The 25,527-nt window shown below is 45.7% G+C and overlaps 1 protein-coding gene across 1 annotated transcript in view; it reads left to right on the top strand.

Annotated features, from left to right (window-relative positions):
• SGSM2 (small G protein signaling modulator 2) overlaps positions 1 to 25,527 on the top strand; it is a 328,957-nt gene that overhangs the window by 157,636 nt on the left and 145,794 nt on the right. The window contains exon 3 of the mRNA XM_066598602.1: positions 17,188 to 17,350. Within this exon, the coding sequence (XP_066454699.1) occupies positions 17,188 to 17,350 (163 nt within the window). The remainder of the gene's footprint in view (positions 1 to 17,187; positions 17,351 to 25,527) is intronic.

Raw genomic sequence — 25,527 nt, 5'->3', positions numbered from 1 at the left:
TTATCACAACCTGTGACACCCCCCAACGCCCCCCGCTTACCAGTGAGACCAACCCAGCGGCCCCCCGCGTACCAGTGACACCCCACGGCTGCCCCCGCATATCAGTGACACCCCACAGCGGCCCCCCGCTTACCAGTGACACTCCCCAGCGGCCCCCCGCGTACCATGGACCCCACAGTCTGTGCTGCAGCTGCTCCATGTCCAGTTCTCCAGCTGCTGCTGCCGCCACTCCCTCCAGCCTCCACTGGCAGTGGCTGTGCTCATGCCACCAGCGATCCGTCTCCTGCTGTCGGGGGCACTCCCTTGAGCGTCCCTGCTGCTGCCGCTGATCTCTCTGCCTCGGTCCGCCGCTGCTCCTTCGCCGCCCCCTCTGCTCCATCTGCTGCCGACGCTTCCTCTGCTAAGGCCACATGCCCCCAGCCTATCAGAAACTGGGGGCGTTACAACATATAAAAACCCTGTATTATGTCACCACCCCTAACTTCTGGTGGCAACATAATACAAGAATACCGGGGAGCCGCGGCCCTTCCAGGTATTCACTAGTGGTGAGCGGCCGATCGCGGCGCGTGCCAGCAAGGAGGGCTCTGCGTGCCGCCTCTGGCACAAATGCCATAGATTCGCCACCACTGGTCTAGGTATTAATCTCTGTATAAAAGACTAGGCTAAGGCACAGGGTCTGGCACCGCACGCAGTCAAAGCCCTACGGTGGCAATTGGGTGAACTTTTTTGATGTAAATCCCTTTAAGAACCAGAACAATCTTGGTTTACATATAAGGTAGGATATTAAGGTAATACTTGCCTTCAATACCATTTTTTTATTGTTCCAATACATCTAAAATGAAAAATGAACAACTTATATTTGGTAAATTATCAAGACAAGGATGAGAAATTGAAACATGTATGACTGCAGGATCTGACTACACAGGGTGAGTTTGTGGTCTGTTACCATGGAAATGCATAAGTCTGCATAGGATCTGTTTACTACTGGAGATATTGCAACTTTTTTTCCTACATAAAAAGTCTGGTTTCTTAACACTTCGTATAGTATATTCTGTGAACAGACTTTGGGATTTGAGCTGTGAAGCTTGCAGGATTGTAAATACAGCTTTGTACCATAATACAGTCTGTACCTCAGGATCACTACAAATAAACCAATGCATGTACTGTACAGAGTGATTATCCATTTGTAAGCTAGTTGTGGCTTAGGATAGTTAATCAATTGTTGATTGGCGAGTGTCCATATGTAGGGACCCCCCACTAATCAGGTCTTCTCTGGCCCAGTGTGCTCATACTAAACAGATTTCTGCAGGAAGCAGACAACTCTGTTCTTATTGCAGTGGACAGCTTTCATATTGCAGGCCTAGTTCCCATTGAAATGAATGTGAACTTTGCAATACCAAGCCTGACCACTATAATAAGAATAGAGCTGTCTACTTCCTGTAGAAATCAGCTCAGTGCAAAAGCACAATAGCCTGGCAAACAACTTATCAGCAAGGGTCCTAGGTGACAGACCCATGCCAATTTACTATTAATGCGCTATCCTCAGGATAGGTCATCAATAATTGATTGGTGGGGGTTCATTGCTTGGGACTCCTGCCGATGAATTGATTGACATGATAGCAATGCACAAGAGACCACCATGGCCACTTCAGTCCATACCACACACAGTGTCATACATTACATAGTGGCTGTACCTGATGTAACAGCTCAATTTCATTCACTTGAATGGGACTGAGCTGCTCTCAGGGCATGTGACTGATGACATCACACCAATGCGACACAGCCTCCTCAGTCAGCTGATCGGCAGAGAATCTGAGCACAGCACTCCAGAGGATAGATCATCAGTAGTTAAATGGGTTGTCCAGTTGTAAACTTTTGATGCCCTATCAGCAGGATCAGTCATGAATAGTAGATTTATCCATTACCCGGGACCCCTGTCAATCAGCTGTTCCCTGGGCCTATGTGCTTGTACACTCAGCTTATTTCTGCAGGAGTCAGACAGCTCTGTTCTCATAGTGGTGGCCCGGCTTGATATTACAAGCCCAGCTCACATTAAAGTGAAAGGGAACTTGGCCTGCAATACCAATCTTGGCCACTGCAGTGGGAATGGAGCTATCTGCTTCCTTCAGAAATCAACTCATTGTATGAACACACCAACCCAGCAAACCCCTGATCACCAAAAGTCCTGGGTGGCAGACTCCTCCATGATAGACCTCAGTAGTTTATAACTGGACAGGTACTGGTGTAATATGTCTCCAGCGGAAGTATGGGTGGAGACATGGGCTGGCTGGGCTGAATTACAAGGGGCGGGCAGGTCACTACCACAGCTGCAGATTGGCTGATGCCCCCACACAGCTCCACAGAGACACATGCACCGTCTCTCACCGCTGACCGCTCACACATCTGCTCGCCCCGACCATCACTTTCCCCGCTGCCGGACTCCCATCTCACCTCCTGTAGCCCCGCTGTACTGACCCCACTGTCACTCTCCGCTGCCGGCTGCCTCCCATGTCTGCTTCCAACCCCGCTGTCACTCTTCCGCAGCGGCGGGGGGGTGGGGGGTGGGAGGTTACCATCTAGAGGGACCAGGGCTGAAGATGGGACAGCCGTACAAAACATCAGCAGCAGCAGATTGTTCATCCGGCAAGTACCTAGCCGGCCAGGAGGAATAGAGTGCCGTCTGTGGCACACTGCCGGACGGAGGGAGCAGCATGCAGGACCTGAGGGGTCAGTGCTGAAGACAGCACAACAGCCGCACAAGGCAGGAACCTGGTACATGGCGCAAGTAACAGTGGTGACGGGTTGGGACACAGCAGAGACCAGGAGAGCCAATTGGCAGCTAGGATCGTGCCCGGAGCGTTACCTCCAGCTCTGCCCAGTCAACCCCTAGCTTCTGGTGTCGACATATGACACCAGTACCAACTGGACAATCCTTTAAGTCCCGGAAAACCCCTTTAGCATGCGAACTGGTTTATTAATAACAAAACAGTTTCATTCATAAGATTGAATTGCAGAAAGTCAGACATGTAGCGTGCTGAACTAATTACAGGTGTCCTTGTACCAATTACTATAAGTAATCTTGAAGCGAGTGCTCTTATCACAGTGAGAGATGCAGGAACATGCAGCCACCCACGAACCAGACCTGATATTGCACAGTGCATAATCATCATTTCAGCTGTCATGAAAATGTCTATATGAAGTGCGTGAATGTTGGTTCTTTGAAAAAGGTCTTTAGCATGGAAATGAGTCTTCATGTTTCTCTCCAATCCTTGTGAATAATTAACACTCAATCTGCTCTGCCATTCCTGAACACTGCTCCATTAATTCAGCAACAACAAAGCTAGGTAATTTAGTCCATTTAGTTAAGCGTGCAATGATTCTGTATTTGTTAACTTCTTAAATTGTCCTGCTTTCCACTGTAGGGAATAAAAAAACGAATTCAGCTTTTATCCTTTTCACCCCGCTGTCAGCGAAGACAAATTATCTAATTCCACTACACAACAATTTACCTATTGCGGTTTTTCATGCAGTACTGAAAAATTAAAGGTGCCCATGCATATTAGACTAAAGCCTCTTTCACACGACCATAAGTGTTTTTATGCTTGCCGCATTGCGCCATAAGAAAAAGAGCCATGATCAAGTCACCATCTTGGTTAGCGTTTTCCCGTCCATTGCAAATAAGGGAGATGGAATAAATCCTCCACAGTGCCACCTATTGAAAGGCAGCATTCCTTCAAGTCAAAGTCAGACTTTTTATACAAGCCTTGTTACAATGAGCAGGAATTAAAAGCAAAGCCTGACTCCATGTACAGACAGCTGTTTCAGGGTTTTTGCCCTTTATCAGTGTACAGTAGGAGTCTGGCTTTGCTAGTGAGAGGCCTGGGATGGGGGTCAGAAACACTATCTTTTCTCCTTAGGGAGAGCAACTATACTATAAACTAAATGAGGAGACTCAAATGGCCATGCATGCTTCTCTGGGTAATATGCAAATAAAGGAGAGGAGCGTGCATGGCCATTTGAGTCTCCTCACTTAGTTTATAGTATAGTTGCTCTCCCTAAGGAGAAAAGATAGTGTTTCTGACCCCCATCCCAGGCCGCTTACTAGCAAAGCCTGACCCCTACTGTACTTTGATGATGGGCAAAAACCCTGAAACAGCTGTATGTACATGGAGTCTGGCTTTGCTCTTAATTCCTGGTCATTGTAACAAGGCTTGTATAAAAAGTCTGACTTTGGCTTGCAGGAATACTGCTTTTCAATAGTTGGCACTGTGGAGGTTTTATTCCATCTCCCTTATTTGCATATTACCCAGAGAAGCGTGCATGGCCATTTGAGTCTCCTCACTTAGTTTATAGTATAGTTGCTCTCCCTAGGGAGAAATGATAGCGTTTCTGATTTCTCGTCCATTCACACGGGCAGCTGCAGCTTATCGGCAAAAAATACCCTGCGGCGTAGAAATCCCTTGGTTGGCAGAGCCCTGGATGTAGGTAAACTCCCCTCCCCCTCCCTTTTTTTCCAGCTCCCATAGAAGTCTATGGGAGCTTCCAGCGTATCTCAGCAAAAGATAGGGCAAGGCTGTTTAATCACCATCCCATGTTTTCTGAATGTATAGTGACAGTGAATAATATGCTACCTCATAAAAAATGGCAGTATTAAAATGTGAAATTTCCCCATATATTTGCTAAAATTTGGGATAGATGGACTCCTCTGTGATGGCAGTACCGCCTCGAAATCTGTTGTTTGATTCCCCGCCGTTCCCCTAAATGGTATCTTCTCCTTCTCTTTCTGCTGTACTGCTTTGATTCAGTGCCCCTAGGCCTGACCCTAACTACATGACATATTCCATGACTATTACTATTCTCTTTCATGTACTTGATCTCTGCTTGTGAACCCTAGGCTGGTTTGGTCTGTAGTCTTATTTTTGTAAGAACTGACGGATTGCTGAATTTTTATACTGTTTGTTTTTTAAGACATAGGCTAGTTGATTGTGCACCTAAAATACAGGATTACTGTTTACCTTATTTTGGTTTTCCTTTCTTACTTACAATATGCTGTTTCTCGGATGTCAACTCCATGGAAATGTACCATCACTGCATAATTTTCACACTTGATTAATTACACTCAGTTGTTTGATAGTTTAAAAAAGTTATTTTTTTGAACGTTGCACTATGTATAACGCAATTCTTTTTTTAATTCCACTGTATTTGTATCCTGATTCTGTTTCAATAAACGTTATCTTGTTGAGCAAAACAAAAACATCTACGTCCACCATGATGTCCTATAAGACCCCTGAGGGACACTCACATTGTCATTTTTTTTCTTATTTCACACTTTTCCACTGTAACTGGGATATCTGCAACTCTGCTGTGTCGGGGGTTACTGGTGATCACTTGGTGGCCAGATCCAATAGAGGAAACAGCACTACCGCTTCCTCTATTCTCTACGTAGCACTCATTGAGAACTATGTAGCCTGCAGAATAGAAGGCAATAGCGTTTATAAACCACTTCTATATTTTCATTGAGGTCCTCAGCTGTCTTTTGTATTGCAACGTTTTACACCCTTAGGGCTTATTCAGACGACCGTATATCGACTGCGTATTTACGCTCGCCGATATACGGTGTCCCTCTCTTCAGGGGGAGGAGGCTGGAGGAGCCAGAGCAGTGCTCTGAGCTCCCGCCCCCTCTCTGCCAACTCTCCACCCCCTTCTCTGTCCCTCTGCACTATTTGCAATGAGGGGAGGTGGGATGGGGGCGGAGCTAATTCCCAGCAGAGGGGGCGGGAGCTCAGTGCACTGCTCCCGGCTCTTCCAGCCTCCCCCCCCCCCCGCAGAGAGGGACGCTGTATATCGGCCGGCGTGAATACCCGGCCAATATACAGTCGTCTGAATAAACCCTTTACCGAAATGCCAACAGGCATTCTAATTGGCACTGCCTCTGTCAGTGAAATCACGGACACAGTGGCAGTACCTGCAAGCACAATATGATGTGTTTACCTATCATAGAACACAGAGAAACTCTTGCTGATGATGAATTTACATCATAGAGCACTAAGGGGTTAATGAAAAAGCTCATGCATTTTCATTGACTGTTACATAGCCAACATAAATCGGTAAAAGGAATGTTGAAAACCGCATCTATATGTTACCTATGGCACATCCTGCAGGTATGTCTATAAGCTTTTAACATGGTAATGCTCCTTTAGCAATATCAATCAGCTAAGGCAGCACTCCAGGGATAGGGTGAAATAAGAGAATGTTATATAATATACTATTTAGGGTAACCAGATAGTATATGGGTGAGGAATAGAATTCGTGATAACTCACCTTGACGTGTCCCAATAAGGAATTCCGGCATGTCCTTAATCATGGTGTGCAATACGGTTGATTTACAAGCCCTAGTCCTCCAGACATCCAAAAGTTGGGCAGCATCAATGAGGGTCTGAACATATTCCAATAGTTCCGTGTTCAGGTTTTATTGGTACAGATAGCAACGCGTTTCGTCTCCCAAAAGAAGCTTTTTTCAAGTACAAAAATTACAAATGTAACACAAGTATATATAAGAAATAGAACATACATTACCAGAAGTGTGTCCACTGTCTAATCCCGTGGCATCACGGTGTCCTATGATGATACAAATAAATTGCTATTATATATTAAAATATTAAGACATATGTACATATATATATAGGGACAATGTAAAATTGATTAAATATATATTTAAAAAAATATTATATAAATATATAGGTGATACCTGATTGCTATATTAAATATACCTATGTATTGAGAAAAAAACATTAGTGACCTTTGATCTAAAAGATGGGGGAACAATGTCAAATACGTGATAAGCAATGGGAATTAAGTAGGAAGGTATATATTTGACACAAAGCTAGGAGGAATGTCTAACACTGAGGAAGAGAGAAGATTCAAAAAGCTCTGGAAAACCTTGAACAGTGGGCGGTGTGACAGTGCAGTAGCAAGAGTGGCCTGTAGAGGGCCTCTGAGCACAGTCACTGTGTTTGATTTAGTTAGCTTGCACCTGCAAGCGAGCGGCTACACAGTTTAAATTTCCCCTCCCTCACAAACTCAGGGTCCTTGAAGCTGGTGGAGCTTAGGTCCATTGAGGCCTGTGTGGCTTGAGGTCTATGTAGACCTGGTGCTGGTCTGTGAGGGACCTGGAAGCACAGAGCGGACCCGGGCTAGTCGGCACCTCGCTTATCGTCTGTCGGGGTGAAGTTCCCTTCCTGGAAGGTCCGCTGGAAGAAGCGGTATGCGTTGTCGTGAGCACTGTGGTGGACAACCGTGTACAGTTGCATGTTGCATATGATATGCTGGACTGCTTGTAAACTGAATACCTATGCTGAAATAAATGCTGGAGGAACCAGCATTTAGACTTTACCTTGTGTTTTTGGGACATCATTGCAGTGCTGCCACCCCTGGGCAGGGGAAAGTACGGAAGAGATCCCGGGCAAGTAACCCCAACTTGCCACAGCGGTTACTAACAGAATAGTATTTAACAAGAAGAAATGCAAAGTACTACATCTGGGCAAGAAAAGTGAAAAATGCACATTCAGAATGGGAGGAATTGAGCTAAGCAGCAGCACATGTGAAAAAGACTTGGGTATACTACCGTAATAGACCATAGACTGCACATGAGTCAACAATGTGATGCTGCAGCCAAAAAGGCAAATACAATTCTGGGATGTGTCCAGTTTTGGGCACCACAATTTAAAAAAGACATTGACAAACTGGAGCAAGTTCAGAGAAGATGGTGAGCGGTCTGCAAATCATGTCCTATGAAGAACGGTTAAAGGATCTGACAATGTTTATGTTGCAAAAAAGATGGCTGAGAGGAGATTTAATAGCTGTCTACAAATATCTTAAGGGTTGTCACACTGCAGAGGGATCAGCCATGTTCTCATTTGCACAAGGAAAGACTAGAAGCAATGGGATGAAACTGAAAGGAAGGAGACACAAATTAGATATGAGAAAAAACTTTCTGACAGCGAGGGTGATCAATGAGTGGAACAGGTTACCACCGGAGGTGGTGAGTTCTCCTTTAATGGAAGTCTTCAAACAAAGCCTGGACAGACATCTGCCTGGGATTATTTGGTGAATCTTGCATTGAGCAGGGAGTTGGACCCGATGACTCTAGAGCTCCCTTCCAATTCTATGATTCTAAGTTTTTCTCTAATTATTAGATAGTATTAGTAAATCTGCCCCAATATGATTATTTTAGAATAGGAGTCAATTTTCCACTTCTAAAGATAATGACTATTAAATTTCATTTTCATTTTTGCATGATTCGGAGCTTAGACAAAATCTGTTATTTTAGCCACTTCTCTGTGATAGAAAAGAAATTGTAGCGAAGTGTCCCTAATTCAGGCTCTCTGAGAAACAATGGGATAAATCACAGATTACTTTAACCTGTGGTCCCCTTGTAACGCAGTCTTAATTGCTTTGCTAAGATTAATATGCCCTTCTAATTATTACTGTCAGCTTCCATATCAGCCCAGACAGCACAGCTTTGCTCTCCCAGGAACAGAAGAGCATCTAGATCGACTCCCAGCTGTGATTACGGCTCTGCAACTGTAGCTTTGCTTGATTTAAATGTCTTTGTGGACCTGTTATATTACAGCAGTTCCCTAATGCCATAATAGTCACATGTGACATTTCAGAGGCAAATTATTCAGTGCTACGAAGAGTGATTATACCTTTGCCCTTTTTCCTGTGTTAATGTTATATATAGACAAAACCTTTGTATAAAATGAATTCAGGAAGTCATTGCTGAAACAAAAAGCCTCAACTTGTACACGGGCTACAAAAAGTCATTTCAGATCCCTAGTTTTATCCTCTCTTGGGCGCATTCTTGATTTTATAATCTGAACACAGTACAGAATCGTTAGTGACTGTATTACTGTCTAGAACTGCATTCATATGTCTCCTAGTTGTTGTTGGAAACAGTCTCAAGCTCTTTGGCTATCCTCGACTAGTCTAGCACAGATCAATAGACTGGCAGCGCACATGCCCAATCATTGCCCCAATTTAATGGTAGACACAGGACCCCTTCCTCTTAAATCAATTGCGGTTGAATAATCAATCAGATCCGATCTTTTGAATATCAGATAACTTTAAATGGTCGTTATCTTTTGAAACGACTTCTGCTTATATGATAGCCAATGCGATAACTAGCAAAAGTGCAAATCACTTTACCTAAAATTACGTTTTTATGCTGAAAAATCACTTTAATGTGCTGGCTCCTATGGTTTTTCATTGTTTTGAATTTGCCTGTTGGCAGGTGTTTTCCATTTTTAGTAACGGAGATAACAAGATGGAGAACAGGAAGCGAAGGAAGATGATGACTCATGCTGCCCGTAGAAGTCTACGTGGAGGACAGGGGGGGGGGGAGGAAGACAGAATAAACTCACAAAGGCATGACTTCAACAACTAAAGGCCCATTTATGTGGAGCGATCATCGCTCAAAAGCGATCTTTTGAGCGGTAATCGTTGCATCTAAATGCACAGCCATCGTGCACTTTTCATGCTCTGCTCGTTGATCGTTGAATTCAAGCCAGCCTAAAAATCATTGTGCGGTTTTATCAGGACCGCACGCTGAGTTCTCCGCGGGTAGTTCTGATAGTATTGTTTCAGCTATTTAAACCGCCGGAGAACAATGGAGCTGAATGCAAATAAGAGACCTCCAGCTATTAAAGGCTAAGGCTAAAGGCTTAATTTGAATGCTAATAAGCTATTAAGTAGCTGAGTAGCTAAAAAATGCAAAAAACATAGTAAGCAGTGTTCATATAAACAGGCTCACAATCTGGTAATATTACATTTAAACAAGCTAATACATTGGCATAAAAATAATAGAAGTAGTCAGTCCTTGTATGTATAATGATTCAATCACAATATGCATAAAGAAAACATGGAGGATGACAAATATGCCAATAGAATGCGTTCCTGAGCCCCGACGCGTGTTACACTTCCTGCTTTCTCAAGGGCGTAGGTAATGTGCCGTACTTATCTAGTGTCCTCCCTAACACAGTTATTTCTCTGGGTGTGCTACAGAGAACAGAATCTGTTCATTCTCCATGTGCAGTGCATAAAAGCCATCAAAGCAGCAGTCTCCTCCCACCAGCTCTGGGACGACTGAGAATTTAGAGGTATAACATGATGATAAATGCAGGATACAAGTTGTACTATGACCAGAAATAGTATGTACACAGCAGCTTACTTTGAAGAGTCATCGGGAAAGTTAGCGACACTTTAAATATTGGGACAACACCTCTAATATCATCGAGGTTTCAGTGCTTGAAAGGTGTTGATGAAATTTTCTGTTTTATAGGTTCTGTGATAAAGAATGTGCGCAAAGGCTGCTTATTGCCTCTCTCAAACTGCCATTTTTATAGCAATATCTACTTCTGAAACATAGACCTTGCCTTAATAAAACTTGACAGTGATAATAACTTCGTTCCACTGCTTTTCTGACAGATAGAACAGCCATCACTTCCCATTCATTTTCAGTTGCAGACACGCTCAAGCCTTGCTACATGAATGCACCATTCCAAAATGACTGACTTAAAAGATGATACTCTCTTGATTCTGTAGATCTCTGATATGATATATTTTGCCTTTGGTCCTTTAGTTATAAAGTCAAACATGCTGTGTATTAGTCGCTACAAAAATGTCTAGCTATGGAATCTTCTGTAGAAAGCCTATCCCAGGTCGGCAACTACAATCTATATACGTATCTATATATATTTAACCCCTTCATGACATGGCCTATTTTGGGCTTAAGGACGCAACAATTTTTGGCGGATTTTCTTCTCCGTTTATCAAAAGTCATAACTTTTTTATTTTTCCATCGACACGGCCGTATGAGGGCTTGTTTTTTGCGTGGCGAACTGTAGTTTTTATCGGTGCCACTTTTGGGTACATAGACTATATTGTAAAACTTTTTTTATTTTTTTTATGATAGCAGGGAGAGAAAACGCATCAATTCTGCCATAGATTTTTTATTTTTTTTTTACAGCGTTAATCATGCAGCATAAATGAGACATTCCATTTTTTCTGCGGGTCGGTACGGTTACAACGATACCAAAATTCTTACATTTTTTTTAGGTTTTCCCACTTTTCTGCAATAAAAATCCTTTTTTTGGAAATCTTTTTTCTATTCTAAATTGCTGCATTCAAAGTCCTGTAACTTTTTTATTTTTCGATGTACGGCGCTCTATGAGGGCTTATTTTTTGCAAGACGAGCTGTAGTTTTTATTGGTACCATTTTGGGGTACATACGGCTTTTTTGATCACTTTTATTGCATTTTTAGTGAGGCAAAATGCTAAAAATTAGCATTTTGCCTCAGTTTTTTAGCGCTTTTTTAAGCGTTTTTTTCCGTGCACAGTCAAAAGTATGTGCAACTTATTGTACACGTCGTTACGGACGAAACAATACCAAATATGTGGGGTTTTATTTATTTTTTACCTTTTTTTATGCTAATCTGAGAAAAAGCATAAAAAAATGGTTTTTTAACTCTTTTTTTACATTTTTTTTAATTCATTTTTTTAATCTTTGCTTTTTTTACACTGTTTGTGTCCCTCTGAGGGACTTTAACCACTGCTCTGAGGATCGCTGTCATAAGGCATGGCAGAGCTACTGCTCTGCCATGCCTTATCGCTTATACAGCGATCATAGGCATAGGCAATACAGGACGCCAGTGTCTGGCGTCCTGTTGCCATGGTGACAGGCCGGGCTCTCGCGATGACATCGCGAGTTCCGGCCGGAGACACAGAGGGAGTCCGCTCCCTCTGTGAGCTCTTTCCCTGCCGCGATCTACTTAGATCGCGGCAGGGAAGGGGTTAACAGCAGGGGGTGCATCTCCGATGCCCCCCCCCCCGCTGTTGCAGCAGGACGCCGGCTGTGACTGACAGCCGGCTCCCGCTGCGGGATAGCGCGGGATCATATGTGATCCTGCGCTATCTTTAGGACGTAAGTTTACGTCCTGTTGCGGGAAGTACCAGGCTGCCAGGACGTAAACTTACGCCCTGCGGCGGGAAGGGGTTAAAGGAGAAAGCCCTCAGTGACTGACTGACTCGCCACTAATTCTCTAACTTCCCGGCGTCATACAAACATGAAATTTGGCAGGAGCATTCTTTAGGTCCTCAATAGGAAACGTAAAGCAGTCACAATTTGATTATTCAATGCTAAGTGCAAAAGTAAGTGCACCCCTGTGTAATGTAACTAATCTATTTCTCTAACTTTCTGGTGTCGTACAAAGTTGAAATTAAGCACGACCATTCTTCAGGTCCTAATTAGGAAAAGTAAAGGGGTCACAACTTGATTATTCAATGCTAAGTGCAAAAATAAGTGTACCCCTATGTAATGCGATGATGATTATCCATTCAATGTACCAAATCTAATTCTCTAACTTCCCGATGTTGTACAAAGTTGAAATTTGGCATGAGCATTCTTTAGGTGCCTAATAGGAAAAGTAAAGGGGTCACAACTCGATTATTCCATGCTAAGTGCAAAAGTAAGTGCATCACTATGTAATGTATTCCTTCCTGGTGTCATACAAGCATGAAATTTGACACAAGCATTCTATAGGTGCTAAATAGGAAAAGTAAAGGGGTCACAACTGTGACAACATGATTATTCTATGCTAAGTGCAAAATTAAGTGCACACCTGTGTAATGTACCAAATCTAATTCTCAAACTTCCCGGTGTCGTACAAACATGAAATTTGGCATGACCATTCTTTAAGTCCTAAATATGAAAAGTAAAGGGGTCCCAACTCAATTATTCAATGCTAGGTGCAAAAGTAAGCGTACCCTTATGTTATGTAACTTCCCGGTGTCATACAAGCGTGAAATTTGACACAAGCATTTTTTAGGTCCTGCATAGGAAAAATAAAGGGGTCACAACTTGATTATTCAAGTGCAAAATAAGTGTAAAAATAAGTGACCCCCTTTGTAAGGTACCTAATCTAAATCTCTAACTTTCCTGTGTCTTACAAACTCGAAATTTGCCTCAAGCATACTTTAGATTGTAAATAGTAAAAGTAAAGGGTTCGCAGCTTGATTATTCAATTTAAGGTAGAAGTGAGGAGAATGGAAGTGGGGTGTCACATTCTGCAGAGGGACATCGGTACATACAGCCTGAGGAGTATCTAATGCTCCTCTATGTGTATACATATTTTATTTCTCGGTTTTTCTGAAGTAACAACGATTTTCTGTATGAACAACAGGTAAACCTGTACCAAATTAACTCAGGGAAAGCCGAGTTATCAGCTAGTTTAATATATATCCATACTCAGGAGCCATGTGCGGCTCACTGTTCTTCACTTTCATTGTCTCATTCTCTCTGCTTGCGCAGCTCGGCGCTCCTCTTCGCTATTATATATTCAAGGATGGGCCATGATTTCATAGAAGTTAAGTTTGAAATTTGTTAAATCAAGATTTTGACATATTGTTAATCCGTTATCGTGGAACCTTAGCAGATGATTGATGGAAAAGAAGGGGGGAAGCAGACTGAGTAGTTGCCCAGAGCCCCCACTATAGTGCTGCTGTTCAGATGCACATGTGTGAAAATAAGTGGATGGGCAATTGAACCACAGTGACATATGTTCATTATTTCTTTTTTTTTTTTTTTATTCAATAATTTTTATTGAGATTTTTTACATTTTTACCCCAAACATAAACTTAAATTCAGCTTCCTTAGTAACTGGGATGTTAGGATTTTTATCAGCTGCTTTACTAGGTCTTGTGTGTTTGCATGGTCACAGTATAGGTAGAGAGTTCCATATAAACTCTATATATGAATATATTCACAACTGCATTGTGGATTCCATTATCTTGCATCATTATGAGAGCAGGAAAACTGAATATCCTGGCTGAACAGTGCTGAACAAACCTCATTGACTGTAACCATTTCCAATCCTCTGTCTGACGTTTCCCACATTCTGATTGAAGCCTGTACAGCACCGATGTGGGAAGACGTCCGGCAGGGTATTCTTACTGTATATTACTGGCCTCTCTGTTGTCGGAAGCCTCTCTGCAGTACTGGCTTTAGCCACTAGGAAACCCTGAATCCAAAATTGGATTGCAAAGGGTAATGGCGTCCTTTCTACTCCTGTTATCTGGCATTTTACATGGCAAAAAAGTCATGCAGGCAAAACTTTTTAGTCCAGCATTTCATGCTAGATGTGCACCAGAAGCACCGGCACAGAACCTCTGGTGCAGATGGGAACAGAGCCTTATGTGCAAAGACCCAAAGAGATAGACAATATCTTAAATGGCTACAGACAAGATGATGAGGGCTGCATTAACTCCAGTACAGTTTAATGAGAAAACATTTGGCTTTAGCAGGGTTGTAATGTAGTTTATGTCCAGTGTTGAAATATTAATGCAATAACGACTCTGCTGAGTATTAAATCAAATCCACGGTAAGCTGCAATCAATACAAATAAATAAATACAATTTGTGTGCCAGAATGTAAACTATGACAACAGTATGTCTTAAACTTGCTGAGTAAAAAGTCGGCCAAGCAATGATATATTTTAATGCACCTGTCATCAAGTTGCTCGGAAAATAAATTCCTCCACGTTTGGAAATTGAAAAAAAAAGAAGCAACATGAAAAATAAGAAACTTTTTATGCTTGTTTTACTAAACTAAAATTTGTCTTAAAGTGAATCTCCACCTTTTACATTCTTTGCTTCACTTTATAATCTTTATAGGGATTCAGAGCTTCTTTTTTTCTAAGGCTCTGTTCACATCACGTCTAGGCCTTCCATCAGATGTGTAGATTGAGAATATTCCTTGGAGTGTACCTCTCCTTGGACACAAGCTCCAGCATAGAATACTGTATAGCGATACAGTGGCATATTTCACCCATAGGAGCCAATTAAACAAACACATACCATGCAGTTTATGACGTTCTTTGCAGTGGCCCACTGTACAGGAAAGTACAGCAGATACTTCCCTATATAGTAAAGTAAAAAATAAATGATATAATGTCACAAGCCAACACGATGGATGCCAAATGGACACTTTTTTGGCCTTCATGGAGTAATAGGGGCCTATGGATGTGTTTGACATATAAACTGTGTGCTCTTCAGGCAAGACGATAATTGTAAATAGAAAAGACTAAATGTGAACTTGGCTTAAGTGCAGGTTCATACGGCCTTTGCCATGTGCTATCTGAGAATTCGGACAAAAAAAAAAAATGGATAGCACATAGATACTATGTGCTGCTCGTGGTTCACAGAGCCCCATATAGAGCATGCCCTACTTGAAAACTGACAAGAATAGGACATGCTGAAATGTTTTTCACGCAGATCATCAATTCCTATGCAAAATCTACAATGGATAGCTTAATTGGCTATTATGGGTCCATATGGACAGCATATGGCCTAAAAATATGGCCCTGACGGTAGCCATACACATTAAGGCCTCAGTCAGACGGGCGTTTTTTTCGCGTGATTTTATAAAACCATTGCTTTGCAATGGTATCGGACACATGAGCGCTTTTTATGCGCTCGTCCGATAAATTATAGAACAGAAATCGCAGATCGCACCTATCTGCGATCTGCGATTCCTGTTCTCTTCTCTATATGCGCTCAATGGGGCCGGCAGCAGCAGCGCCGACCCCATTGAGAACATATACTAGACAAATCATTCTCCTCTGCCACAGCTGTAACAGCTGTGGCAGAGAAGAATGATGTTTGCCCATTGAATTCAATGGAGCCGGCAATACAGCCGGCTCTATTGAAAGCAATGGGCTGCCGGCGATCGCACGATGAATTTTCGGGAAGGGCTTAAAAATATAAGCCCTTCCCTGAAATTCATCCAGAAATGTGTAAAAAGTAATAAAAAAAATATACTCACCTTGTCCCGGCAGACGGAGTTCAGCCGCGGCCGGCCGGCAATTCTCCTGAACTGCTCTGAGTAGTATTCAGCAGCCGGGGATTTAAAATCCCCGCCTGCTGAATGAGCTGCCTCTGATTGATCACAGCCTCACCAATCAGAGGCAGCTCTCACTCACACCCATTCATGAATTCATGAATAGGTGAGTGAGTGCTGCCTCTGATTGGCTCAGCGCAGGGACCAATCAGGGGCAGCTCTCAGCTGTCATCAGCTGTCATTCACACCCATTCATGAATCGGTGTGAGTGAGAGCTGCCTCTGATTGGTGAGGCTGTGACCAATCAGAGGCAGCTCATTCAGCAGGCGGGGATTTTAAATCCCCGGCTGCTGAATACTACTCAGCGCAGTTCAGGAGAACTGCCGGCCGGCCGTGGCTGAACTCCGTCTGCCGGGACAAGGTGAGTATATTTTTTTTGTTACTTTTTACACATTTCTGGATGAATTTCAGGGAAGGGCTTATATTTTTAAGCCCTTCCCGAAAATTCATCCTGAGATCACCCGCAGCCCATTGCTTTCAATGGAGCCGGCTGTAATAAAACACAGGTTACATTGAATATGTTATCATAAAACTATATATCAATCTGCTCTGCTCCTCCTGCTCTATAATATCATGCCTACAGCTTTGACTGCATTTTCAGTGTGACAGTTTCCCTTTAACCCTTTCCAATCCACTGTCTGACGTCTAAAGACATTATGCTTTAAGGCTGTACAGCTCCAATGTTAGATGTCCGTTGGGGTTCTCTTACTGTATATTGCCAGCCTCTCTGATGTTTGAGCCTATCCAACGTGTCACCTCATGCAGTACTGGCTTTAGCCAGCATATAGCGCCGTTGTATAACAGCAGAAAAAGAGTAAGCCCCCCTAGGAGAACCAGGATACAAATTGGATTGGAAAGGGTTAAAGGGAACCTGTCACCTCCCTGCAGCACCTATAAACCATGTTATAGTGTTGTTAGGGAAGGTGATGAGGAGCTGGGTGATTAATATTTTTATACTCGCCCTCTCCCTGGTTCCCACATTGTCATCCGCTGAACTAGTGTGGTGACTTCAGCGGGTGACAGCGCGAGATCGGGAGTGTGGGTGAGTATAAGGAATATATCACCTGGCTCCCCATCATCTTCCCTACTTAGTTTTTGGAGCTGTATGGAGTGGACAGGTTACCTTTAAGTCTCACATGTCAATATGTCTGGCAGGGGAAGTTTAACTTACAATATTTCACAAATGAGTCAAATCTGTATGACAGACCTGACTGTGTTTCCTTATTTGTTAACAGGTGTAGTAGAAGCATGTCTCCTGCACCTCCTGAAGAGAAGAGCCGCCGGATTCTTGAGGAGTGATAAAGTTGCAGCTTTATTTATGAAGGTTGCCAAGACGTGTGCCACCGCTGCAGATATATGCAAGAAAGTACAAGACCTTCAACAGCAAGTAGATGGAAAGTGAGCGCAATCTGTGTTATTAAATGTAATGAAACTAGAGATACACAACACATCTACAAGCCTATTGATTATTGGACTTATTCTTCTAATATCCCTCAATGACCTTATATCAACTGGTCATCAAGTATTATGTAGGGTAATCATGGAGTAGCGCTCCAATGGGATTTCTCGTTATTCAACTCTCCCCAACAGCTGCAGACTGATATCACTGCACTTCACAGTATAGTCTAATAGAAAATAGAACTGAAAATGCAGTTTACTGAATGGTCAAATAGGCAGAAGAAGCTTTTGTTAAGAGTATATACAGCAGTCAGAAAGTTGAGAAGCTTGAACTACCTTAGATACAGGGAGATAGCCATAAATAGCACGTTTAAGTTGAGGCAAACTTTATGTGGCAAGTTCAAGTGTTACTCAAGCAGCAGGCAAGAAACTTAAGAGCAGAGACATTACTTGTAGCTATTGGGCCCCCATGCAAAATCTGTACCAGGATTCCCCAACTATAATACATCATACATAGTATTAGCCACCAATATTGGGAAAGAGAGACCTTTTGGGCCCTCTAAGCCTCTAGATAATTACACCCCTGCTGATGAGTAAGGGATACGATAGATAGATAGATAGATAGATAGATAGATAGATAGATAGATAGATAGATAGATAGATAGATAGATAGATATGAGATAGATATGAGATAGATAGATAGATAGATATGAGATAGATAGATAGATATGAGATAGATAGATAGATATGAGATAGATAGATAGATAGATAGATAGATAGATAGATAGATAGATAGATAGATAGATAGATAGATAGATAGAGAGTAGAGATGAGCGAGCTCCAAAATGCTCGGGTACTCGTTACTCGAGACGAACTTTTCGCGATGCTCGAGGGTTCGTTTCGAGTAACGAACCCCATTAAAGTCAATGGGCGACCGGAGCATTTTTGTATATCGCCGATGCTCGCTAAGGTTTTCGTTTGTGAAAATCTGGGCAATTCAAGAAAGTGATGGGAACGACACAGCAACAGATAGGGCAGGCGAGGGGCTACATGTTGGGCTGCATCTCAAGTTCCCAGGTCCCACTATTAAGCCACAATAGTGGCAAGAGTGGGCCCCCCCCTCCCAACAACTTTTACTTCTGAAAAGCCCTCATTAGCAATGCATACCTTAGCTAAGCACCACACTACCTCCAACAAAGCACAATCACTGCCTGCATGACACTCCGCTGCCACTTCTCCTGGGTTACATGCTGCCCAACCCCCCCACGACCCAGTGTCCACAGCGCACACCAAACTGTCCCTGCCCAGCCTTCAGCTGCCCTCATGCCACGCCACCCTCATGTCTATTTATAAGTGCGTCTGTCAGAGGAAAAGCAGGCACACACTGCAGAGGGTTGGCACGGCTAGGCAGCGACCCTCTTTAAAAGGGGCGGGGCGATAGTCCACAATGCTGTACAGAAGCAATGAGAAATCCAATCCTGTGCCACCTCCATCTGGAGCTGCACACGTGGGCATAGCAATGGGGAACCTATGTGCCACACACTATTCATTCTGTCAAGGTGTCTGCATGCCCCAGTCAGACCGCGTTTTTTTATAAATAGTCACAGGCAGGTACAACTCCGCAATGGGAATTCCGTGTGCACCCACAGCATGGGTGGCTCCCTGGAACCCACCGGCTGTACATAAATGTATCCCATTGCAGTGCCCTGGACAGCAGAGCTAACGTCAGATTAAATGCAGGTGGGCTTCGGCCCACACTGCATGCCCCAACCTGACCGGGGTTTTTAATTCATAGACACAGGCAGGTACAACTCCCTATTGTGAAGTCCCTGTGGACCGACAGCATGGGTGGGTGCCAGGAAGCCACCGGCGGTACATAAATATATCCCATTGCATTGCCCATCACAGCTGAGGTAATGTCATGTTTAATGCAGGTGGGCTTCGGCCCACACTGCATGCCCCAGTCAGACTGGGGTTCTTTACAAGTGGACACATGCAGTTACAACTCCCTGTGGACCCACAGCATGGATTGGTGCCAGGAAGCCACCGGCGGTACATAAATATATCCCATTGCATTGCCCATCACAGCTGAGGTAATGTCATGTTTAATGCAGGTGGGCTTCGGCCCACACTGCATGCCCCAGTCAGACTGGGGTTCTTTAGAAGTGGACACATGCAGTTACAACTCCCTGTGGACCGACAGCATGGGTGGCTCCCTGGAACCCACCGGCGGTACATAAATATATCCCATTTCATTGCCCATCACAGCTGAGGTAATGTCTTGTTTAATGCAGGTGGGCTTCGGCCCACACTGCATGCCCCAGTCAGACTGGGGTTCTTTAGAAGTGGACACATGCAGTTACAACTCCGTGTGGACCGACAGCATGGGTGGGTGCCAGGAAGCCACCGGCAGTACATAAATATATCCCATTGCACTGCCCAACACAGCTGATGTAACGTCAGCTGTAATGCAGGTGGGCTAAAAATTAATTTGATTACACTGTAGGCGAGGGCCCCCAAAAATTGGTGTACCAACAGTACTAATGTACGTCAGAAAAATTGCCCATGCCCAACCAAGAGGGCAGGTGAAACCCATTAATCGCTTTGGTTAATGTGGCTTAATTGGTAACTAGGCCTGGAGGCAGCCCAGTTAAAATAAAAATTGGTTGAGGTGAAAGTTTCAACGCTTTAATGAGCATTGAAACGTATAAAAATTGTTTACAAAAATTATATGACTGAGCCTTGTGGGCCTAAGAAAAATTGCCCGTTCGGCGTGATTATGTGAGGTTTCAGGAGGAGGAGCAGGAGGAGGAGGAGGAATATTATACACAGATTAATGAAGCAAAAAGGTCCCCGTTTTTGATGGTGATAGAGAACGATGCTTCCATCCGCGGGTGCAGCTTACGTATTGCTTAGGTATCGCTGCTGTCCGCTGGTGGAGAAGAGAAGTCTGGGGAAATCCAGGCTTTGTTCATCTTGATGAGTGTAAGCCTGTCGGCACTGTCGGTTGACAGGCGGGTACGCTTATCTGTGATGATTCCCCCAGCCGCACCAAACACACTCTCTGACAAGACGCTAGCCGCAGGACAAGCAAGCACCTCCAGGGCATACAGCGCGAGTTCAGGCCACGTGTCCAGCTTCGACACCCAGTAGTTGTAGGGGGCAGAGGCGTCACGGAGGACGGTCGTGCAATCGGCTACGTACTCCCTCACCATCCTTTTACAGTGCTCCCGCCGACTCAGCCTTGACTGGGGAGCGGTGACACAGTCTTGCTGGGGAGCCATAAAGCTGTCAAGGGCCTTAGAGAGTGTTCCCCTGCCTGTGCTGTACATGCTGCCTGATCTCTGCGCCTCCCCTGCTACCTGGCCCTCGGAACTGCGCCTTCAGACACTAGCGCTGTCGGATGGGAATTTTACCATCAGTTTGTCCGCCAGGGTCCTGTGGTATAGCATCACTCTCGAACCCCTTTCCTCTTCGGTATGAGAGTGGAAAGGTTCTCCTTATACCGTGGGTCAAGCAGTGTGTACACCCAGTAATCCGTAGTGGCCAGAATGCGTGTAACGCGAGGGTCACGAGAAAGGCATCCTAACATGAAGTCAGCCATGTGTGCCAGGGTACCTGTACGCAACACATGGCTGTCCTCACTAGGAAGATCACTTTCAGGATCCTCCTCCTCCTCCTCCTCCGGCCATACACGCTGAAAGAATGACAGGCAAGCAGCATGTGTACCCTCAGCAGTGGGCCAAGCTGTCTCTTCCCCCTCCTCCTCATCCTCCTCCTCCTCCTCACCGCGCTGAGATATAGATAGGAGGGTGCTCTGACTAGCCAGCGACATACTGTCCTCCCCCGGCTCTGTTTCCGAGCGCAAAGCGTCTGCCTTTATGCTTTGCAGGGAACTTCTCAAGAGGCATAGCAGAGGAATGGTGACGCTAATGATTGCAGCATCGCCGCTCACCACCTGGGTAGACTCCTCAAACTTTCCAAGGACCTGGCAGATGTCTGCCAACCAGGCCCACTCTTCTGAAAAGAATTGAGGAGGCTGACTCCCACTGCGCCGCCCATGTTGGAGTTGGTATTCCACTACAGCTCTACGCTGCTCATAGAGCCTGGCCAACATGTGGAGCGTAGAGTTCCACCGTGTGGGCACGTCGCACAGCAGTCGGTGCACTGGCAGATTAAACCGATGTTGCAGGGTGCGCAGGGTGGCAGCGTCCGTGTGGGACTTGCGGAAATGTGTGCAGAGCCGGAGCACCTTTCCGAGCAGGTCTGACAAGCGTGGGTAGCTTTTCAGAAAGCGCTGAACCACCAAATTAAAGACGTGGGCCAGGCATGGCACGTGCGTGAGGCTGCCGAGCTGCAGAGCCGCCACCAGGTTACGGCCGTTGTCACACACGACCATGCCCGGTTGGAGGCTCAGCGGCGCAAGCCAGCAGTCGGTCTGCTCTGTCAGACCCTGCAGCAGTTCGTGGGCCGTGTGCCTCTTATCTCCTAAGCTGAGTAGTTTCAGCACGGCCTGCTGACGCTTGCCCACCGCTGTGCTGCCACGCCGCGCGACACCGACTGCTGGCGACGTGCTGCTGCTGACACATCTTGATTGCGAGACAGAGGTTGCGTTGGAGGAGGAGGAGGGTGCTTTAGTGGAGGAAGCATACACCGCCGCAGATACCACCACCGAGCTGGGGCCCGCAATTCTGGGGGTGGGTAGGACGTGAGCGGTCCCAGGCTCTGACTCGGTCCCAGCCTCCACTAAATTCACCCAATGTGCCGTCAGGGAGATATAGTGGCCCTGCCCGCCTGTGCTTGTCCACGTGTCCGTTGTTAAGTGGACCTTGGCAGTAACCGCGTTGGTGAGGGCGCGTACAATGTTGCGGGAGACGTGGTCGTGCAGGGCTGGGACAGCACATCGGGAAAAGTAGTGGCGACTGGGAACTGAGTAGCGTGGGGCCGCCGGCGCCATTATACTTTTGAAAGACTCCGTTTCCACAACCCTATACAGCAGCATCTCCAGGCTGATAAATTTGGCTATGTGCACGTTTAACGCTTGAGCGTGCGGGTGCGTGGCGGCGTACTTGCGCTTGCGCTCAAACACTTGCGCTAGCGACGGCCGGACGGTGCGCTGAGAGACATTGCTGGATGGGGCCGAGGATAGCGGAGGTGAGGGTGTGGGTGCAGGCCAGGAGACGGTAGTGCCTGTGTCCTCAGAGCGGGGTTGGATCTCAGTGGCAGGTTGGGGCACAGGGGGAGAGGCAGCGGTGCAAACCGGAGGCAGTGAACAGCCTTCGTCCCACCTTGTGGGGTGCTTGGCCATCATATGTCTGCGCATGCTGGTGGTGGTGAGGCTGGTGCTGGTGGCTCCCTGGCTGATCTTGGCGCGACAAAGGTTGCACACCACTGTTCGTCGGTCGTCTGCACTCTCAGTGAAAAACTGCCAGACTTTTGAGCACCTCGGCCTCTGCAGGGTGGCATGGCGCTAGGGGGCGCTTTGGGAAACAGTTGGTGGATTATTCGGTCTGGCCCTGCCTCTACCCCTGGACACCGCACTGCATCTTCCAACCTGCCCTGCTGCTGCCCTTGCCTCCCCCCCTCTGAAGACCTGTCCTCAGTAGGCGTAGCAAACCAGGTGGGGTCAGTCACCTCATTGTCCTGCTGCTCTTCCTCCGAATCCTCTGTGCGCTCCTCCCTCGGACTTACTGCCCTTACTACTACCTCACTGATAGACAACTGTGTCTCAACGTCATTGTCCTCCTCACCCACTGAAAGGTCTTGAGACAGTTGCCGGAAGTCCCCAGCCTCATCCCCCAGACCCCGGGAACTTTCCAATGGTTGGGCATCAGTCACGATTAACTCCTCTAATGGGAGAGGAACCACTGCTGCCCAATCTGAGCAGGGGCCCGAGAACAGTTCCTGGGAGTCTGCCCGCTCCTCAGAATGTCTCATTGTAATGGAGTGAGGAGGCTGGGAGGAAGGAGGAGCAGCAGCCAGAGGATTCAGAGTTGCAGCAGTGGACGGCGCAGAACTGTGGGTGGACGATAGATTGCTGGATGCACTTTCTGCCATCCACTACAGGACCTGCTCACACTGCTCATTTTCTAATAAAGGTCTACCGCGTGGCCCCATTAATTGTGCGATGAATGTGGGGACGCCAGAAACATGCCTCTCTCCTAATCCCGCAGCAGTCGACTGCGATACACCTGGATCAGGAGCTCGGCCTGTGCCCACACCCTGACTTGGGCCTCCGCGTCCTCGGCCGCGTCCACGTCCTCTAGGCCTACCCCTACCCCTCAGCATGCTGTATTACCAGTAATGCAGAAACAGAACGCTGTAATTAAATGTGCCGCTTATTGGCCTGTGGTTGGAGGCTGACTTCGCTTACGGAACGCCAGGAAATAATTTTGCGCAAGCCTGCTGTAACACTTAGCTGGCTGCGTATGAATTTGGAGAACTACTACACCCAGCAGAGACCCAGAACACTGAGGACAGTCACAGGCAGCCCAAATAGATTTTTTTTCCCCAAATTTTTTTGCAAAGGCCCACTGCCTATATTCAATCAATATGTCTTCTGTCCCTGCCTAAGCACTTCTGGCCCTGGAGTATGTCAAAGAACTGCAGAGTGTTGCACTTCGAACTGCAATACAGCGGTGATTTCACAGCCCAGACAGAGCCAGGAAATAATTTTGCGCAAGCCTGCTGTATCACTTAGCTGGCTGCGTATGAATTTGGAGTACTACTACACCCAGCAGAGACCCAGAACACTGAGGACAGTCACAGGCAGCCCAAATAGATTTTTTTCCCCAAATTTTTTTGCAAAGGCCCACTGCCTATATTCAATCAATATGTCTTCTGTCCCTGCCTAAGCGCTTCTGGCCCTGGAGTATGTCAAAAAACTGCAGAGTGTTGCACTGTGAACTGCAATACAGCAGTGATTTCACAGCCCAGACAGAGCCAGGAAATAATTTTGCGCAAGCCTGCTGTAACACTTAGCTGGCTGCGTATGAATTTGGAGAACTACTACACCCAGCAGAGACCCAGAACACTGAGGACAGTCACAGGCAGCCCAAATAGATTTTTTTCCCCAAATTTTTTTGCAAAGGCCCACTGCCTATATTCAATCAATATGTCTTCTGTCCCTGCCTCACCGCTACTGGCCCTGGAGTATTACTGCAGGGCGCAATGCTCTGCACGGCCGATATACAAAAAAAAAAATGTGCAACACTGCAAAAAGCAGCCTCCACAGTACTGCACACGGTTAGATGTGGCCCTAAGAAGGACCGTTGGGGTTCTTGAAGCCTAAAATACTTCTAACACTCTCCCTATATCAGCTCCACCAAGATACCACTTTCCCTTCTCTATGTCAAAACGCATCTGTGGCGAGCCGCGGGAGGGGCCGATTTTTATACTCGGGTGACACCTAATCTCGCCAGCCACTCACTGCAGGGGGTGGTATAGGGCTTGAACGTCGCAGGGGGAAGTTGTAATGACTTCCCTGTCTTTCTATTGGCCAGAAAAGCGCGCTAACGTCTCAGAGATGAAAGTGAAAGTAACCCGAACATCGCGTGGTACTCGTTACGAGTAACGAGCATCTCGAACACGCTAATACTCGAACAAGTATCAAGCTCGGACGAGTACGTTCGCTCATCTCTAATAGATAGATATTAGATAGATAGATAGATAGATAGATAGATATGAGATAGATAGATAGATAGACAACTCAGATTTTCCATCCACTGGGCACTGTATTGTAACTGATGCAGTAGGAGTTGGTGGAGTAGTCTGCATTTGATATGTAATGTAGCTCTATGCTGTAAGCACAAAATAAATAGTACAAATATAGCACTTGACTGTGATAACTTTCTGCAGTAAGTTAGCTTATCTTCACCCCTTGGTGACAGCCACACTGCCTATTTACGTCCTGGATTTATGGGCTTTAATCCTCAGGGATGTAAAATCATGCGTCCCCTGAGGATTGAAGCCCCGTGGGCTGTGGAATTGACAGCTCCATGCTGACGGTTCCTGGAACTAGCCGACAACTTGGAGCTGTCACGGGGGGTGCAGGAAGCCCCCCCCCCCCCCCCCCCCCCGGTAATGCGATTGGCACTATCCAATGGATAGCGTCGATCGCAATAAAGTAAATACAAAGTTTTAAAAAGTTAGAGTTTCAGCTTCCCTCATGGATCACA

Source organism: Eleutherodactylus coqui, chromosome 4 (assembly GCF_035609145.1).
Source record: "Eleutherodactylus coqui strain aEleCoq1 chromosome 4, aEleCoq1.hap1, whole genome shotgun sequence".
Lineage (NCBI taxonomy): Eukaryota > Metazoa > Chordata > Amphibia > Anura > Eleutherodactylidae > Eleutherodactylus > Eleutherodactylus coqui.
This window is presented reverse-complemented; position numbering and strand designations above follow the sequence as displayed.